Here is a 14,961-nt window from a genome sequence, read left to right as displayed (position 1 = left end):
GCATTTTTGAAGCACAAAAAAGACAGACAAATGGATTGCAGCACTTGAACACGAAAATATTTATTTGTAATTTTACAGTTATAAAATATTTCATCATTCAATAACATTTCTTATTTTTTTATTCATTTTCTAAATTGCATGAGGTATATGACTATAGAACCAATGGGACATGTTTTCTGCAGGTGTCATGGATGAAAAATTTACTTCCAACAGGATATCAATGATCAACCTTTTTACTACATCACATCGTTTACTGTCATAGTAAACAGATGAAAGGTACAATATTATCTTTTCTGAGTCCAACTTACACCTCCTGAGCCATAAACATGATGTATAGAGCAGCACAATTTACAAGACCACCACATAAGCAAAAGCTGAACGATAATTCCTTCAGGTCACCACAAGAAAGCCTCCACAGCATTTTCAGGCTGGATTTGTGCAGGTATAGTAGGTAAAACCTGAATTCTATCTTATAGTCCACTGTAACTACATACTATCAAAAGTTTTGTCCCCGAAATATAGTACCCTCAAATGTAAATACAGTGAAGCTTTTCTGGCATCAATCATGCACAAACGTTTTTATTTGTATCGGAAAATAATCCACAGTTTTTTTAGTTTACTGCTGAGTGCCTGTACAAATCCTTCCCAAAGTTTACATTGACAGACTGCATTGTTTTCCATTGGGTGGCATAACTGTGAACTTTCAAGGCAAAGGACAGTCGAAAGCGAAAAGGTTTGGTCCCACGTTACTGAGGCAGAGCTTTTAGGATGGTGTTCACCTCGTCAGCTACAGCGGTCAGGGCAAATTCGAACTGGTCCTGAAAGCAAGAACAGCACTTGGAGTTACGATATTCCCTTGATTTTGGTGGTCAATCTGTTCTATAATGTATCTGTATCTCATTTGTGGACAGAATATTCTGCCAAAACAACCTTTGAAAGAACTGCTCCTTATCTCCAGCATTTACTTTGATAACCTACCTTGTTGCTACCTGGAATCAAATGAACAAGCAGAGTAAGAAAAAGTCGATTCACAACAATAACCACAACGTATTAAGTCAATTTACGCGAAGTTATAACTTTAGGGTGTAAGGCAAGGGATCTGTTTACCTGTGATCATTATTGCAGTTTACTGCGCTAATTTTATGCCGCAAAGCACTGTGGGACTTGTAGTCCAGAAATTAATGCTACACGCACATGCTGTCTTACTTGCTAAAAAAGCCTCAATTGTATTGGTTGATTTCTCTGGGACATTTCCGTTTTATTTTCTACCCCCCATTGCGAAAATGCAACAGTATATAGTGGATGCAAAAGTTGTATCTATCTGTAGTGTGTGTCTATGCTTCTTTTAAGCCACAAACGAGCCTTCTTTTGAAACAAGAGCAAACAAGCACGGTGTTTCGTTGATTTCTATGAGTTGCATGTTGAGGTTTTTGAGTTTTTCCCTGCCCTCACGTAGGTTTTAGATCAGGGGATGGTGTAATAATATTCTGTAGTTTGCAATAATCTGTGGCCTGTGCAGCCCTTTGAGACTCTTTGTGATTAAGGGCTATACAAATAAACATGACTTGACTTGACTTAACCTTTACCTAATGTCAAGATTTGAACTTATTTTTGTAATGATGTCGCTCCTGCTTGCTCCCCTGATCGATTGTCATTAAACAGAAAGAAAGGTTATTCGTTTGTCACTCGTCATGTAAGAGACTCCTTTGGATTGCTCTATCAACACAAGGAAATAAAAGGAAGTTTTCCAATTGGTTTGAGTAGAGCGGCGCTCTTAAGGTGACGCCAAAATTCCGCAATGTAGGCAAAAATCAGTACAATTATTAATTAGTAAGAAACCCAGCATCGACAGAGGACGCATAAATTGAACGACAACATGCAGGGGAACGCTGTATTACATCCATTTACGTTATGAAAAAGATTTACCTTAGAGCGAACCATGCCAGGCCTCTGGTCACGGATGTGTTCCAGTGTTGCCGCAATGTCGATTTCCTTCACACCTGCATCAACAAATGAGATCTAGATCTTGTCACTTTTGATTCCGACAAGTTTTTGGGATTTCCAAACTGACCTTTAGCCATACGATTGAGAACCATGTCGATCAGGATGTAAGTACCGGTCCGGCCTGTCCCATTACTATGGCAACAATATCAAGACAAGATACATCGGTCAGAAGATTTTTTTGTTTTTCACTTATACATTGATTTACAGTATGCTGAAATATATTTAAAATCAATCAACATTGCTCAGTAATAGTACTTATTTGGTCATTTACTGCAAATATTTCCCCCATAATTTCCCCTCATATCCAGTAATTATTCAAATTGATAAATTAAGGCACATTGGAAAAACGGATGTTCAGACTGTTAGAAGTTATAGAAATTATCTTTTCCTGACAAATGTATCTTTGCTTACAGTCTTGCAGAACCCGGGCTCTCTCTTTTTAGTTTTAAAAAGACTCACTGCCCAAGTATCGGTCCGGCAAGATTAAAGGGACAGTGTGTATTATTTGACCACTAGATGTCACTGTATTATGTAGTGCAACAAAAAAATGAGTGCTAGAAAGCACAATGAAGAATACAAACTATGGTGACTCAACTTATGACCTAACTGCACCATTTTTCATTTATTTATTTGCCAGGCCTTTCAAAAGGTTCTTGGTTTGTTGGGTAGCTGTAGCAGCAAGATGCCTGACAATTATGTCAGATCCCTCTCGGTGAGGCTCATGTTATGTAAAAATTCCTCAACCTGTAAATATTTTAAAAAATGCACTTTACTGATTCATTGAAATTAATTTAGTTTTACTTATCATTTAAATCAATATTTTATTTTAATGAACAAAGTTGTTTTTTTACCACTAGTATGGGCTAAATAATACCCACTGCCTCTTTGAATTTTAGTTTAAAATATATTCAATTTTTTTGTGATTTTCAAACTCTTACTTTGGTAGATTTTTAAATTATTACATCTACATTAGTACATTTTCCCCTATATCAAGAATGATAAAGTGTAAATGATGTTTCAGTGAAAAACAAAACTAAAATATATCTTTTGTAGAAAAAACACTTTTGTTTTGGATTAAACTTATAAAAACTTCATTAAGTTATTGAAAAACAATATATCAGACACAACAGGTCCCTTTAAACAAGGACTAACAAGCTCACAGACAGTTTATTTCATAGTTTTTAGACAATGTATAGAATAATAAAAAATATATAATTCTTGGCTTATTTGGGAAATATATTGCTGCTAAATGTCACTACTTTTTCATTGCATTATTAATTTCATGCACTTCCAACTTTGTCCAGTATCCAAGCCCTACCTTGTAAATACCTTTGCCTATTCATTCTTATATTAATTTTTATCTTATTTTTCTCTTTTAAGTCTTTAATACATGTTTATACTGGAATGCCACGTCTAATCTCCTTGTAAACAGTGTTAATTTCTTCGCTATTAATGTCAATAAAGACAATTCTAATTTCAATATCATATTCAGATCAAACCTGCAGTGTATGATGATAGGGCACGAGCGTCCTCGAAAGCATTTGTTGACCTTCCTGAGGAGGGATAAGAAGGGAAATGTCATCCATTATGAGACGTGCAAGGTCAAAGTAGAACAAAATTCAGTATCAGTCCATTTTCAATGTTTTCACTCTCCAACTGGACTCACACAACTATCTGCCGACATCAAGATAACTCTTTATTTCTAGGCTCCTGTGCGGTTGTACCTGCGGAAGTCGAGTAGAGGTCGTGTGGATGCAGGGATTCCGTGAGCAGGCCAGCTGAGGAAGTGGAACTGAGTCAATGTTCGGGTCTCCTGTGTCTGGACATTCTTCAGGTAGAAGCTTCGAACCAGGAAGTCATTGCACCATATGTGCTCTGACACCAGATTTACCTGTAGATAGGAACCAAGTACAAAGACCTCTTATTGCACTTAGGGGTACATGTTTGAAGGACCTGTGGTTCTTATTCTTATTTACAAAGGTAAGTTGATATTTCAAACACAAGTGATTTCAGTTCTCAGGTATAGAGTGTTACTTCTTTTGGGGACAAACACATATAGCGATAGAAAAATACAGTGGAACCTCGGTTTTCGAACGCCTCTCAGTTCGAACAAATCGGAGTCCGACCAAAAATTTCGAGAAAATCTTGCTTCGCTGTTCGGTCAAAAAAACGGAGTTTGAACGCCGGTAATGCGTGAGTGCGTACGCTAGGGTGCGATGCTGAGCGGCGTGCGGGTGTTTTAGCACCTTATTATGCCTCAGAAGAAAGTCAGTGCAAGCAGCAAAGTTGCTACAGGTGAAAAAAGAAAAGTAGTGCGTACAACTATTGCTTATGAGAAAGAAATAATAGCTAAATATGAAGGAGGTGTGCGAGCGCCTTCTGCTGACCACCACAAAGGTAAGAAATCCTATTCATAAGATTACGATAATGCGAACGTACGATTAGCCTGGGTTAGCTTTAAGTTTACGTTAAACATTCAGAGTGTTGGAACGGAGCCCAACATTGAGGGTGTTGGAACAGAGCCCCCTTTCCAATGAACCGCTTACCACTTGTTGTGGAGACCCGGGTGCTAAATGACTTGTAAACGACCTGATATTTTTATTTTTACACGTTCATGTTAGCGTAATCATTCGTACAGAAGATTTCAATAACGCGAACGTACAATTAGCCTGGGTTAGCTTGATGTTTACGTTAAACATTCAATGTAAACATTCAAGGTGTTGGAACGGATTAAAACGATTTACAAATGATTTCGGTGATCGAACAAATCGGTTTTTAAAAAAGGTTCTGGAACGGATTATGGTCGAGAACTGAGGTTTCACTGTATCATGATATACTGAAGGGGAAAGAAATGTAGTTTCTCTTTTCTAATATCAAGTAATATTCATCTTATTCTACTTATTCTTCCAAGTAAAATTAGATTTTTATGGGATGGACTACAGAACAAAGGGTGTCACTTCAGAATAATGAAGACTGGAGTTTGCAAACGACTTGATCATGGTAGACTTTCCCCAGCAATGCATTGTTTTCACCTATGTTGTCAAGTCTACTGAGTGTTAAAAACACACACAGACACAATTAAACCTTTTTTGTCATTTTATTTGATTTTAACTCTGAGAAATAAATACTTTTCTAGTTTACTGTATTTTCTAGTGAAACAGTGAAAAGCGATTTATCACTAATACGTTTGTGAAAAAAAAAAAAAACATCCCTCTGCGAGAGCAGAGATACACATGTGAGTAGAAAGAGACGAACAAAAACCTGCGGATACGATAGCTAGGTTTCTACTTTGCGGGTTTTGCCTTTCGCAAGTTAAGTTTTAAAACTTAACCCCCACGAAAAACAACTGATTACTGTAAAATAAATATTGAGCAAAATTATCATCCATATTACTTAGTAATATGATTATATCCTTACATTCTTCTAACAGGACATTTGCAGCGTGTACATGGCCTTCAAAATATAAAAGCTCTGAGCACACCTCATAAATATGGTAGAGTGAGGAGCCTTCATCTGGCCAGTAACGGTCACATTGTTTCTCTCCTTCCTCCACCAGAGCTGTCATCATGACGATCACAGAGCAGCCGGTCTCCCACACCATCTGTACAGTGCCACAAAACAAAATTGTTTATTGTGTGTTAGTACGTGCACATGTGAAAACAGATATCTGTAATTTCAATACAGTAGATCCCTGGGAAACAACACATACTACATAGTGTAATTTATGTGTTCATGTTAATATAACACTATAAATAGATATAAATTTAAAAGAAAACGCACATTTTATTTACTTCTGGTGTGACGTGACATGAGCTGGTACAGCGGAGTAGTAGGTGGATGCTAGGGAGGATTAAAGATAAAACTTATTTTGAAGCTTTCACTTTAGAAGATTTTTACGCACCTATGCTGTCATTTTCAAACAGAAATTGAAGTCTGAAATCCAATTTTGTAAGACAAATTATCAAGATTCATTATTTCTTGGTTTTAACCCCTTCCTTGTTTTTAATATTAGTCTCGTTTGGCAAATGACTATGGCCAAAAAACTTTGCGAGGACAATGATCAGTGTGGCTTCTTTGTATTTTTTGACAATCACAAGCTTTGTTTTCATTGTTATGATATTTTTTCTTACTCTTTTAGCATCACTGCAAGTCTTGGGGCCCATAGTAAATAAATACAATACAAAAAAATGTAAACTATGTATTGTTGATTATAAAAGTCTTTATGCAGCACACAAGATTCTGAAGTGAATAAAGAGAAAGACATTGTGCCAGTTAGTTCAGTTAAAAGCATTTCTGCATTATCAATACTGACATGGTCGCCGTGGCGACCGGTCTGCCCTGCCCCCTGGGCACCAGCTGAAGCAGATCAGCTAATTGCGTGGGTGCTATTTAAGGTTGGGTTGTGGGTATTGCGGTTGTTGGCTCATTACACCTTTTCCGTTCTGTTATGCCCTGTCCTGTTTAGTTTGAGTCGGAGGAAACCTGTACTTGACCATTCTGAGTGTAAGAATGTTTTTGTTCTGTTTTGTCCCGGAGTTTTTGGACGACTTTTATTTTGTTAAATAAAAGTTATGATTGTCTACGCAATTGAGTTCTCCCTTTCTGCCTCCGTTCTGGTCCGGTCACCCATCTCGTGACAAATACACCGTGACACAAACCAATAGCAGAACAGTATTTTATATGATGTTGGCAAATAGCAGAAAGGCATCTTAGAGACTTAACTTATCATGCACATGAACACTGCAAAATAATTTGTTGTTGAATGCTTACAGTTACGTTATTCCACAACATAAAGGGGAAACAACATAAGGCTAGGGTCGCCGTATCCCGGGGTCTACTGCACCTGTTTTTCCTATATTGGATTCTTTTTTTCCCAGTGTAAGTTTTAGCTATATTTAATGAACTGAGGTAAAAGTACATCAAGATACAAAAAAGTGCATCACTCACCTGCCAGAAGTCCGAGATCGTGTGGGAGAGAGGACCTTGGGTGGCAATATAAGCTGGCATTCGAGGGTCATGTTCAATCTAAAGTAAGGGGGGAGGAAGAAAGTGAACGTTTCAATGGAATCCAAGTGTAATCAATCAAAAAAGGTGACGTTAATTTAGAATTTTGGGTAAAATTTCGGCATAACAGTGGTAAAAATCACCAGAAATTCATTGAAAGTGTCATGATTGCTAACTCTGGTCACCTGGAGCAATCATTTGGGCGCCTTTTGATTGGCTGATGCTTCGTTCTTTAGCGCGCTGCGCCCAGACCTCTTCTTCAGAGTATTACGATTGTAACTCTGTGTGACTCTCCTGATTGCCCGTTTCGTCTAGAACTCTGTTTACCTGTTTCTGCCTGCCTCTGACGCGACCTGCTTCCGTCCCACGCTACGATCTTCTCTCCAGCCCCGGTAAACTCGACCTGCTTGTCTTCCGCCCTCCGATTGGCCACCCGATCCGAAGCTTTCTTTCCGGCTGCGCTGCTGAGGTTTGATAGCCATCTCGTCTCCCGGAAGCCCTGATCGCTTCCCTAAATAAATAACTGTAACGAATGCTCTGGGGTTTCCTGGTCTGTTCTGGCCTCCTGATAGAAAGTCTAATTTAGTTCACCTAAATCATTATAAAATGTATTTTAGATTTGTCCTGAAATTTCAACAAGAACTGTAATTTAGTTTTAAGTTTTAGAGTAATATTGTTCGTGGCTCACTATAGGGCTTGCGTTGATGTAGTCAGAGCGGGAAGGGTTGATCTCAGGTTTGAGCTTCACTCTGGCATGATCGTCTAAGAGAGGAAAAGTAAGATGAATTTATGATCCATTGCAGTACGAACTCCGAAAGCCGTTGCGGATACTCACAAGGTAGCGAGTGGTGAAAGCGGTTCTTCTTGATGTTGGGCTCGCTCAAAGCCACAGTAACACTATTGGGCTCCGCTTGGTAAGAGCAAAGCGCCTCCCACTCCTTCAAGAGACGATCTTTGTTTTTCAGGTGGTCCTCCATGTATGCCTTCAGAAATATCAATTCACAACACATATCTTTCAGAATGTAGCGGGAGTATTGGGTATGGCTGCAACGATTAGTCAACGTTGATTAATGATAGAAACAGTGGACTTTGCCTTACAAACGTATTTGAAATTAAATGCATGCAGTCCGAGTGCGGGGACAGAAGAGAGCAAGTCTCACATCTCAAGGGACAATGCTGATATGCTGACTTTTCTTAGTACGAATAAACTGATTACCATAGCCTAAGTTTCAGGTTGGTTTTAAACCTGGTCTTTGTCTAGTTTATATTATATCACACTGTCCATGTTTACAACTTGAAGTACTCTGAATGCTTTTTTTCAGCCTTGTATTAACATTGTCGATACAATAAACGTCAGATGGTGAAACAATTTGATTTAAAACCGTTGAAAACCATTAAGTTCTTTTGATACAGACTTTGCAGTTGACCACTAAATGTACATAATAATTGTTTTATTTACTGTTCTACTGCAGCTAATTAAACTGTTCTTTGTTTACAGCAAGAGTCGCTAACCTTTTCATGTTGCGGGCTGCATTGGTTTGCAAAGAATTGCACAGGGGCTGGGCCAGAAAAAAAACCCAGCAGATTTACGTATTTCATTTGATATGCTAATAGAGTCCTAAATCTGTGAACTTGGCACATGAGAAAAAAGATAACATGAGCCAATACGTTTTTTCTCATTTGCATTTACCGGCACAAGATATGTTTCATTATCTATTTGTTTATAAAGGGACAATTTCATCCGAATGGGTTTTGAAACACTTCAAATATACAAATATTTTTACTCATTTACAGATAAAAACGTGAATTGAATATTGTAACTAAGTAATATTTACCTTTTCAAGCACTAATTTTAATGTTTTGCTTATAAAAACTGAATGCGATGTTTTGATATATGAAATTGAATATCTTGATGAATAAAATTTATTTTAAAAAAAGCAATTACAGAAAAATGAGCCAGCTAGTCAAATGTTGGCCATGAGCACAATGAGAGATCATTTTTATAGGAGTACAAAAAGGGACACAAGCTAGGAAATCCAGGTGAGTGCAATCATATTACTTTAAACGGGAATTTCTATTTTAAATAAGAACGGGATGGGCATTTCCTCAGCTGATGTTATTTAGCAAATACAACTAAGGTTGGTGATTTGGAGTGGCGTGTGGCTCTGGCGACATCTATAAAAATGCAAGTCATTGGCGAGAAGTGTCTTACTTTTTTTTAAGCTTCTCTCAGCATTGCACTTTGCTGAACACTTGGTTTACAGGGATTTCATTATTTATTTGCCTGTCCCTAAAATATGAACAGAGGTTTATTTATGGATTCATGTTTCCACTGAATGAGCATTGTGCCAAATTGGTATTAGATAGGACATTTTTATTTAGTTTTTGTATAAATTTGCAGTAACTTTTTCAAAAAAAGATGTACTTTTTATTGTACCAATTTTCTTGTGTTCATTATCATTTGCGACTTCATGGTAAATTTAAGAAAGAAATAACAGTATTTCATTTTTGAACTTCTCGTTTTAATAGTCGTTGATTAGTTGGAGCCCTTATTGTGTACCCCAGGACCTTTTGAGCATACCAGAATCATGTGGCCAGTGGAAATGTCCATGTTGGCTTGTGCTGGCTCCTCGCACCACGACGGCGTGCTGCTGTGGGAGCTGGGACTGGGCTGGGCTCCGTCGCTGAATTGGGACGACACGCTGCTCACCCTGGAATCGGCCCCTCTGATGGCCCCTGCCCCTCTTCCTGCTCCTCCTCCTCCCGGGCCTCCCACCGCACCCAGGGCAGCGGCCTCCAGGCGCCCAAAAGCACCTTTGGAAGCCATATGCTGGCGACACAGGTCCTGGTGAGCCAGTTATGCATGTCTTATGATGGTAATAGTACTGCTGAGCTGTTAAAATAATGAAACTTGATTGATTTTGCGTATCAATTTAGTGCCAACGACATAATTAGAAATAAAACAAATTGTATTTAAAGGTGCTGGATGGAATCTGGCTTGGATCTTCACTGCAAACTCAGTCAAGATCCTTATGATGCGCATGCACGTATGTGCATTTTTAGATGGACTCAAGTAAACTGTTCTTTTTTTGGGTTTAAGTTTGGACTGTACTTGAAGCATCTATTTATCTATCTATCTATCTATCTATCTATCTATCTATCTATCTATCTATCTATCTATCTATCTATCTATCTATCTATCTATCTATCTATCTATCTATCTATCTATCTATCTATCTATCTATCTATCTATCTATCTATCTATCTATCTATCTATCTATCTACCTTGGTCATATCCCTCAAGAGGGGTGACCGACAGCAAGACAAACACAAACAACAAAGAAATTAAAAGGGGAAAAAAATGTCAAAAAAACACACACAAAATTTTTGGGACCATGGCCAACCCAATTGCCCAGAGACCCAAACAAGTTAGGCACCTTGGCACCTAAGTTGGTCATGCTTTCCAGACACCAGAAAGCGGCCATGTCACTTGGGTCAGGGTGACATAACAAACTCTTTTGTTTAACAGCAGGGCCTGACAGCTTTCACTGGTTTACCCCTGCCGCATCATACGGGTTCCCAGCCCATCCTTAAGAACGCGTCCACAATCCCACTATCCTTTCACAACACCTCTCCACTCCTTTCTATCACCAACAAGAGCTCTAGCTTCCATTATATTTAGACCTCTTTCCTGCAGTGCACTCATAACACCATCCATCCACGTCAATCGCGGCCTTCCTCTTGGTCTCCTTCCATTGACTTCTGGTCCGTAGATCCTCTTCAACATTCGCTCCTCATCCATGTGTCTAAACCAACCGAGTACTCTCTTATCAACACGCTTGCTCAGTTCCACGACTACTCCAGGTCTGTCTCTCACAATTTCATTTCTCAATCTATCCAATCTTGTCACTCATAGTCCTCAAAGACTTCATCTCAAAAACATTCAATTTCCTTCATAAATCTGGGCTCAGGCTCCAAGTCTCTGCTCCATACAACACAGTCGGCACAATCACACTCTCATACACAGGGATCAGAATGGAGATTTTCATTTTCAGCTGAAATAGCCAGCGTCCAGGAATAAACGCTTTTACCAACCTTTTCTTCACATTGTATCTTTCATACGCATCACTACTCTTATCTTGCAGCCACTCCTCAAAGGCACGTCTCTTTTCTGTCACAGCCTCTGATACCTCATCATTCCACCATTAACTTCCTTTCCTAATACCACGACAGACTTTTCTCATTCCACACACTTCTTTTGCACTCCTCAACACTGCCTCTTTAAACCACTTCGATTCAATTTCCTCACTCTCCATTTCTCTTTTACTAATCCGTTCATACTCTTCCCTTATCCTCTCTTTAAACTCTCTTTCCTATTCTGCCTTATTCAACTCTGACATTGTCACATCTTCCCTCACACTCTTCTTATAACTAGCCCTCCACGATCCATTTATTCTCAGTTTTCCTTCCACATAAAAATGATCAGACATACCACTCATTTCACCTCTGTAAACATGCACATCCAACAATCTACTTAACATCCCTTTCTTAACCACTACATAATCCATCAGTGCTCTGTCCACCATCTTGCCACTATCTACTCTGACAAAGGTATACTTATTCACGTCCCTCTTTTTAAACAATGTATTTCCAATCACCAACTCATTTTCCACACATAACTCAATCAATTTCTTCCCACTCTCATTTCTTCCTGGTACTCCATATCTACCAATCACATTTTCAACCGTTTCATCACCCACTCTAGCATTCAGGTCACCTAGTATTACCACTTTCCACCCTTCTTTCGCACTTGCCACACATTCAGACAAGTCCTTCCAGAACTCCTCTCTCTCCTCAGCGCTTCTTTCTTAACCAGGTCCATATAGACTTATAAACATCCATACTTCTACACCCCACTTCAACCTCACCCACATCAATCTGGAAGATATCTCTTTCCACTCCACCAGTTTTTCCTTTGCTTTCTCACTCACAAGCACAGCCACTCCTTATCTAGCATTTCCACCCGTAACTCCAGACCTTCTACCATATATACCTCCAAGCTGTAATTCACCATTTCCTTTCATCTTTGTTTCACTCAAGGCTAACACATCAACCTTCCTTTTAGTCATCATCCTTCCAATCTCCTCTTTCTTCCACTCAGTCGCTTTACTTCCACATCCTCTCACTTTTAGTGACCCTATAACTAGGGTTTGCGAGACCTTTCGGTCTCCCGCCCCCCTTTCTTTGCCTTGCTGTCTCTTAGGGAGTAAAGATAGAGAGGAGAGGATCCCCAGTCCCCTCGCTCCCTCCACCTTAGTCGCCTCTTACGACACACAGCGGACCATGGTGGGAGAATTCTCTTACCTCTCACAAGGAGAGGGCCCCTCACCACAGGGACAAAGGAAATCCAGTATGTTTCCACCTGGAGGCGAAACTACAAACTATGCTACAAATACCAACAAAAAATAACACGGAAACGAGCATGACGTTATTCTCCACTACTCACCTCCCATCTCCCTACTCCTCCTACCTAATGTGTTCTACCAGTGTCTGAAATAACGTCTGCCCGGGGCGTGCATATTTTATGTCGTGCTTTCAACTTACAAAATGTCTCTGCCCAGGTGGCCGACAACTTAAAAAAAAAAAAAAAAAAAAAAAAAAAAAAAAAAATCAAACCAATGGTTTGCTTTATTCCGATTTCGAAATCTTCGTTCGGTTTTGAAATTTCGGAATTTCGGTTCTTTTTCCAATTTGCATACTGGGCAGCCAATCAGAAGCCTGCATCGAGTAACTTTGTGCTTCCGGACTTTCCCGAGCGTTATAAGGTCGTTCATTTGCATATCATTTTCCAAAGTAGACGCACAGAGAACACAAGAAAAAAGGAGAAGTGGTTAGGAATCAAGCAAAAACCTCAGCCCCAGAAGAAAGATTCAAAAAAAGCTGACAAAATTTATGACGCTACAAAACTTAAACCTACATTAAGATAATCGTGGAAACAGGAGTTGACGTGGCCTGTAGCAGACAACCCAACGCAAACATTGCATGAATGAAGATCAGTAAATACTGGTACATACCGATGGCAGATGGAAAACAGCGATGTCATACATGCAATGAATGCTTAGAGTTGCCAGGAACTCATTAACCTGGGACTGAGACTGCATTTCAACCTTTTACCCAATTACTACACGCACAATTTCCCGGGGGACATTTAGAGGGCCCAGGGATCTCCGTGGTTGGCCAGCCTGCTAATAAAGCCACAAAGACGATGGGAGGAGCAAAATCTGCACAAGACAGGCAATATTTCTTTTCATTCTAGTCGTATTAAAAACATTGGTATAGTATAGAAAAATGGGTAATAATATTGAACTACTTTCCTTGAACAATTATTACAATGCACTATTTCTCATTGCACTATTATTACGAAAGAAAATTTCACTGAGCAAATTTCACAAAGCACTACTTTGTAAATAGTTTTCCCTAATTAGGACAGTATTTCATCTATTTATTCTCTTTTAAGTCTTTATTAAGTGTTTATCTTGTTGCTATGTCTTATCTCGTTGCAAACAATCTCCACTACGGTGCTATCAATGACATCCAATTCCATTTATTAGATACTAAAAGGTCAATGAAATGAAATGAAATGATCTGCATTTATATAGCGCTTTTCAAGTCAATGACTTCCCAAAGCGCTTTACATTGTGCTTCACATTTCCCAATAGCGGCCGTGATGTGTGCAGCCATGTAAGGCGCTAACCTGCTTATTGGGGGTAATTGAGGATTCAATGTCTTACCCAAGGACACTTCGACATGTAACACGGACAAGCCGGGATTCGAACTGGGATCCCTTAATCCTAAAACGATCGCTCTACCTCCTGAGCTACTGCCGCCCAAAGAAATGTGAATTTAGTTTACATAAGAAGAGGCTTACCTAGAGGGAACTGACATGATTCATGTTTGTGTTCTTGCTGCTGAGGGTACCCCAAAAATAAAAAATCTTGTAAAAGGCTGGTCCGAAATAAATTCAACAAAATTGTGTGGTTTGGTCACTTTGAATCTCCATAGTTTGTCATCGTCCTTGTGCTTTGAGCACTCATTTTCTGTTGCACTACACAATACAGTGAGATCTAGTCGCCCAATAATACAAAAAATCCTTTTTATGCTAAAAAAAAAAACAGACTAAATGATTGCACACCTATCATTTTTGCTAATGCAAAGCATACATATGTTTGAAATCATTTGCATTAAAGGCAGCGGTTTTGATTAGAATGCACCACACGAAACATGGTCATTGTCTACGATGCAATTACTGATTCGTTTCTAACACCGAAAAATTGTGCTGTATAGGACAATGGCCAGCTAATTACCTTATGGTTTCTCAGCCCCCCTATGTAGCAGGTGAATATATTCTTGATGTCACTGGCGAATGTTACTCACTTGGTACTCCTGGTGGCTGAAACTTCCACCCTCAGAGTCTAAGCCCAGCTTTTTAGCTGCCAGTCGCTGGGCGTGACGACGCAGGCATGTTACGCTGACGGCCACCACCAACATGCCCCCAATGCAAGTGAAGGCAACAAGGGTGGAGGAAAACCAGCGGGAGCTGGGCTGCACTCGGGTGGCAAGGGGCATCGCTTTGTCATCATTCTGCATTTGCTGATTAACAGAAAAAAGAGAACTACTTAAAAAATGTGGCTCAGTCATTCCATTTGTTAACATTATGTCTACTGTTTTTTCTTTTTGTGGTCACCTGGCCGTTTGAATTTTGCAGAACCTCCAAGCTTGATTTAGGCTCCATTGCTTTCTTATCTACAATGGAGCATGTGCAGAATTTTGACTTAAATATCTAGATATGGTCAACATCCAAAGATGAAGAAATACTGACCTTCCTTTTCTGACATGTTCTTTAAGTTTGGTTTGGTCTCATTGGTGATCACAGGTTTTTTAATGCTGCCAAAA

The 14,961-nt window shown here is 39.3% G+C and overlaps 1 protein-coding gene across 2 annotated transcripts in view; it reads right to left on the bottom strand.

Annotated features, from left to right (window-relative positions):
* Nucleotides 1-35: 35 nt before the first annotated feature.
* LOC148370323 (receptor-type tyrosine-protein phosphatase-like N) overlaps nucleotides 36-14,961 on the bottom strand; it is a 35,617-nt gene continuing 20,691 nt past the window's right edge. The window contains exons 10-22 of one of the 2 annotated variants that reach the window (XM_088332822.1): nucleotides 14,888-14,952; nucleotides 14,753-14,811; nucleotides 14,443-14,658; nucleotides 9,590-9,838; nucleotides 7,844-7,991; nucleotides 7,697-7,770; nucleotides 6,952-7,029; nucleotides 5,486-5,605; nucleotides 3,729-3,895; nucleotides 3,504-3,557; nucleotides 2,072-2,136; nucleotides 1,927-2,000; nucleotides 36-818 (exon numbers count right to left, since the gene is read on the bottom strand). In XM_088332822.1, the coding sequence (XP_088188948.1) occupies nucleotides 747-818; nucleotides 1,927-2,000; nucleotides 2,072-2,136; nucleotides 3,504-3,557; nucleotides 3,729-3,895; nucleotides 5,486-5,605; nucleotides 6,952-7,029; nucleotides 7,697-7,770; nucleotides 7,844-7,991; nucleotides 9,590-9,838; nucleotides 14,443-14,658; nucleotides 14,753-14,811; nucleotides 14,888-14,952 (1,441 nt within the window). In that variant the 3' untranslated portion in view covers nucleotides 36-746. Of the gene's footprint in view, nucleotides 819-1,926; nucleotides 2,001-2,071; nucleotides 2,137-3,503; nucleotides 3,558-3,728; nucleotides 3,896-5,485; nucleotides 5,606-6,951; nucleotides 7,030-7,696; nucleotides 7,771-7,843; nucleotides 7,992-9,589; nucleotides 9,854-14,442; nucleotides 14,659-14,752; nucleotides 14,812-14,887; nucleotides 14,953-14,961 lie in introns of both variants that reach the window. The other variant, XM_088332821.1, reaches the window with a different exon arrangement.

This window comes from Urocampus carinirostris, chromosome 3 (assembly GCF_059441175.1).
Source record: "Urocampus carinirostris isolate Australia breed hairy pipefish chromosome 3, RoL_Ucar_1.0, whole genome shotgun sequence".
Taxonomy (NCBI): Eukaryota; Metazoa; Chordata; class Actinopteri; order Syngnathiformes; family Syngnathidae; genus Urocampus; species Urocampus carinirostris.
Note: the sequence above shows the minus strand (reverse complement) of the source record. Positions and strands in the feature narration are given on the sequence as shown.